Below are 4,620 nucleotides of genomic sequence, written 5' to 3' on the forward strand. Positions count from 1 at the left end.
GCCTACTACTCATAATTGGGGTGTTGACTATGTCGACATTTTTATATTTACATGAAACCCACCATATATTGTAAGAGGGGAACACCATTCGAAACTCCTGTACAAATGGAATTTTCTCTCAAAAAATAATACCTAACGTGAGTTATGAGGACTCTAATGACGCAGGCAGAAAAGAATTTTGGAGCGCAAGTGAGCCCTACAAACCGTACACGCGGTCCCCAAAATATGCGTTTCTTTTTCTATATATACCCCATTGACCACAGGGTTTCTTTGATTCTTCCTAGTCAATGAGAAAAATCCTGCAACCTAATACACATTGATTTGTTAATATCAAGAACTTCTTAATTGAAAAAAAAAAAATGTCTGATAATTTTTGTTCGGACTGCAAGCGGCACACGGAAGTGGTATTGGATCATGCCGCGGGGGATACCGTGTGCTCCGAGTGCGGTCTCGTGCTGGAATCACGCTCCATCGATGAGACTTCCGAGTGGCGTACGTTTGCTGATGATTCTGGGTCGAATGACCCGAATAGGGTTGGTGTGCCCGTGAACCCGCTCCTGTCCGATGGCGTTCTGTCGACTTTCATATCGCCTGGGCTTAATGGACCGAATGGGGATGCGTCTCTCGCCCGGTTGAAGAACCGCGGCGGTGATCCTCACCGGGCCATTGTCGTGGCCTTTAAGTCCATTACCAACATGGCTGATAGGTCTGGTTTGTTTCTTTTTGTTTTAATAAATTTTAGTGTTGGGGATTTTAGAAGGGTTTATAAAAGTTGAAAGGATTCTTGTTTTATTATCAATGAAAGTGTTGTAAAATTGGAAACTTTTTATTTGTTTTCTTGGGGTTTGTTGGAACTCTTTGATAAGGATTCTTGTTTTATTATCAATGAAAGTATTGTAAAATTGGGAACTTTTTATTTATTTTTTTGGGGTTTGATGGAAGTTACCAGGGAAAAAAAGGAAAGAAAACTGATGAGAGTGCATTGATTTTGAACAGTCTGATTCGTAACGGAGACAAGAGAGCGGAAAAAGCAGTAAAGTAGAAGAATTGGTTTAGTGGTCGACATTAACGTTTATACTTGAATTGGTTGTTTCTTGATTCTGGAATTGAATCTGAGTTAACAGGTTTAACGAGCACGTTCAATTTCTAATCTCGTTTATGAAATTGAATCTAATAACATAATTCGAATTTTGACTGAGAAATTACTGATTATTATGTCTTCTATTGTTTTCAACGTTCGAAGAGTTCTTTTTGTTAGTGGAATGGTGATTTTGTAGTAGAATCAGAATTTGTCTCTGATGTCACTGGAGAGAATCTTTAGTAGGGCGGTCGCACCACATGTGCCATGCCCTATCAAGGTGCACCACCTCGGCAGGTGGCCCACCACACACCCCCGAGGTGTGTGTGCCACCCGCCGAGGTGGCATCTCGGTATTGGGCGGTCGCACCATCCATGTGGTGTGACCGCCCCCTGAAGATTCTTGAGCTGTAGGGAAGATGATTACGTTGATGGTTGACAAACATTTTTCCATGTTAGACATATGCGGAAAAGTCATTGACTAAATGAGTCTGAGTCTCTTTCGATTATCTTTCAGACTGATATTTTGTTACACTAAACTGATGATGATATCGGGTGGATTTTTTCATATAAGCTACCAGTCTGGAAGATAACCATTTCATGTTTCAAGTCTTATAATTTCAGTTCTCTTTTCATTTGCTCAATGGCTGTTTGATAGGAATCAAAATGAATACAGTTGATATTTATTCTTTTTTTTCCCCCTGCTTTCCAGGTTGAGCCTTGTGACAACCATTAAGGTATGGCTTGGGCTCATATATTTTCTTCTGTCAAAGTGTGTGCCTGCATAGAGATACAGAGTTACATTTAGTTTGATAAAATTCAATATTCACTTCTAATTTTTCGATGTGCTTAGAGTATATCTTTTAGTCACTTTACTAGCATGTTTGTTTCTCTGTCTTTTCCTGTCCATCTAGTTTATTATCTTTTTGCATGAGTGGTCCACACCACTGTCTCCTTTCTTATTTATTTATTTTTTTTTTTTTTTTTCCTTTTGCTGCGGGTTGGTGGGGTGGCTGGTGGGGAAGGTGGACGCTTGATGGCTTCATGAAAGGTGAGGCCTGGATGTTTTAGATAGATTGCTTGCAGGTGACGTGAGATTCTGTGCTGTCTTGTGACATGAGATGCAACCTTGTTGTCAATGATCACCAATATAATTTTCTGTTATTTTTTAAAGTCAAACTCCCTATATGTTGAATCTGCCAAGTTGCTCAAAATGGATTATTTATATCATTGGAAGGATTTTTCCAATGCTTGATATGTTGACATATCTTGCAAATTGTCATGTTTTTACTCGGTCTGACTTTGGATTCAAACTTTTCCCATGATGGTGCCATTTATATGAAGGATCGGGCAAGTGAAATATATAAAAGGTTGGAAGATCAGAAGTGTACTAGAGGAAGAAATTTGGAGGCTCTGGTGGCTGGCTGCATTTATATTGCTTGTCGGCAAGAAGGCAAGCCTCGCACCGTGAAAGGTGCCACCTGTAATCTCTTCCACATTTGGTTTACTATTATTCTGTGTGTGAAGTCTACTGAACCTATGGGTATGAACTAGAAATTTGCTCTATTGCATCTGGAGCTTCAAAGAAAGAAATTGGCCGAGCAAAAGAATTTATTGTGAACCAATTGAAGGTTGAGATGGGTGAATCAATGGAGATGGGTACTATACATGCAGAAGACTATTTGGTGAGTTTTTTTAGCAGGCTGTTTAACTGGATCTTTTATGCTTCCATTCCAAGTCTCTCCAAGATCTTTCTGTGGGTAGTGAGACTTTGACATTCAATTTATTATAATCCCAATACTTCATTATATGTTTTTCTCCAGAGACGTTTTTGTTCTAATCTTGGTATGAGACATGAAGAGGTCAAAGCTGTGGAAGAAACAGTATTGAAATCAAGAGAATTCGACATAAGGTATTGTCATATTATTTGCCTTATCATGTTCAAACCATTTCCTTATCTTTTCTAAGAAACTTTTTGAGTTTATTAGGGTTGTCAAAGTTTTCACCGACCTTACCTTGACATATTGAGAAGCACTAGTACTGGACTTGACAATGTTAACATCCCTCCCTTGAAAACACCCACATAGGGAGTCAGACAACTATGCAAAACTAAGTCAAGAAGTTCTTGTTGTGCTTGACATTGTTTCTCGTGTAAGAAGCTCTTGTTATGCTTGAAAATGTTTGTCATGCAAGAAAGCTGTTTCTTCTTATATCTGTAGAACGTTGCACAAGATGAACTGCTTGAATGGTAAGTAGAACTTTAGGAAAGGGAAAAGAAAGGCGACATTGATCTCTCTGAATCATGTCTGGGATGCTACGATTACACTGACAATGATCTGATATACAGACCATGATGGCATCGACTTATCCATCGTACATAATAAAACAAGCTGACAATAAATTCCCCTTGTAAATACCCTGAATTTGTAATCAAATGGAGCTCATGATTTTAAATGAAACAGAAGTATAGATGAAAACCAGTCTTTGTCCTTCATACCTTCCATTTGAAACTTTATTTAACGTTCCTAAAAGTTTCTATTTTTCCATATATCACCCTATGCTCAGGAGTATCATTATCCTCTCTCTTGTAGGAGGAGCCCTATATCTATTGCTGCAGCAATCATTTTCTTGATTACGCAATTGTCAGACTCAAAGAAACCCCTGCGAGGTTTGTCCATTTACCATGTTGTTTGTTTGTGCGCATACATGATTGAAATTCGAATGGTGTCCTTGCAGATATCTCAATTGCAACTACAGTTGCAGAAGGGACTATCAAGAATACGTACAAGGATATCTACCCCCATGCTCCAAAGATAGTACCCGACTGGTATACAAAGGAACGGGACCTCAAGAACCTTTGCTGTTTTAAGTCCTAAGCAAAAGAATAATGAATCAGTCAGTTGAATACTTGTCCATTGGGTTTTACAGATTTTTGTAGGATGGTAGACACAGAAATGCGAAAGTGCTGATATTTCTCTTTTGTTACTCAATAGCAGTAAGCAGTCCAGTTACAAAATCGAATGTTTCAAAATATTTCACCATTGTTTATCTCTTGATAAGATGAAATCAGAGTTTCAAATGTACATTTTGGCAGTTATGTTTTAAAGTTCATGTATGTGTTGTCTTTGGGCTTCCAACATCTATAATATCACTCCAGAGAGACGGTGGGTTGGGCCTATTTTCAGATATGAATCAGTTCTTGTTGTTATTGCTACTGTGTTTATCAACCAGTCGTGTCAATGATCACCAGTGCTGATAGATAGCATTAATGATTTAAAACATTTTTAATAGATGTTGACGTTCCAAAATAATTGTAACATTGCCAGGTCGAAAACAAAACACGGAATAATAATAATAATAATAATAATAATAATAATAATAATAATAATAATAATGCCAATGATATGAAATGTACTGAAATTTTTTTACTTTTTTTTTTTTTTATAATGGGGAATTAAATATTAGCTTGTGTTTGACTCATGTTTATAAAATGCTTATAAATATGGATCTTGCTATATGTACATCAAATTTTGCATAATGGGT

General features: G+C 37.6%; 1 protein-coding gene across 2 annotated transcripts; it reads left to right on the top strand.

Moving 5' to 3' along the window:
- The first annotated feature begins 268 nt into the window (after positions 1–268).
- LOC111392361 (transcription initiation factor IIB-2-like) lies at positions 269–4,264 on the top strand. Of its 2 annotated transcripts, XM_023017695.1 has the most exons (7): positions 270–706; positions 1,790–1,814; positions 2,422–2,551; positions 2,632–2,762; positions 2,901–2,989; positions 3,669–3,745; positions 3,814–4,264. In XM_023017695.1, the coding sequence occupies exons 1-7, from the start codon at positions 360–362 to the stop codon at positions 3,951–3,953; spliced, it is 939 nt and encodes a 312-aa protein (XP_022873463.1). In that variant the 5' UTR covers positions 270–359; the 3' UTR covers positions 3,954–4,264. The 2 variants fall into 2 exon arrangements, with proteins under 2 accessions (XP_022873462.1, XP_022873463.1); XM_023017694.1 differs by having other exon boundaries at positions 269–706; positions 3,669–4,264.
- Positions 4,265–4,620: the final 356 nt, after the last annotated feature.

Source organism: Olea europaea, unplaced genomic scaffold (assembly GCF_002742605.1).
Source record: "Olea europaea var. sylvestris unplaced genomic scaffold, O_europaea_v1 scaffold922, whole genome shotgun sequence".
NCBI lineage: Eukaryota > Viridiplantae > Streptophyta > Magnoliopsida > Lamiales > Oleaceae > Olea > Olea europaea.

Excerpts from the sequence above, each read along its gene's own strand:
- LOC111392361 (XM_023017694.1), top strand. The coding sequence starts at position 360 with ATGTCTGATAATTTTTGTTCGGACTGCAAGCGGCACACGGAAGTGGTA. Across the intron at positions 2,763-2,900 it reads TACATGCAGAAGACTATTTG|AGACGTTTTTGTTCTAATCT; the intron begins GTGAGTTTTTTT and ends GTTTTTCTCCAG. Across the intron at positions 2,990-3,668 it reads TCAAGAGAATTCGACATAAG|GAGGAGCCCTATATCTATTG; the intron begins GTATTGTCATAT and ends TCTCTCTTGTAG.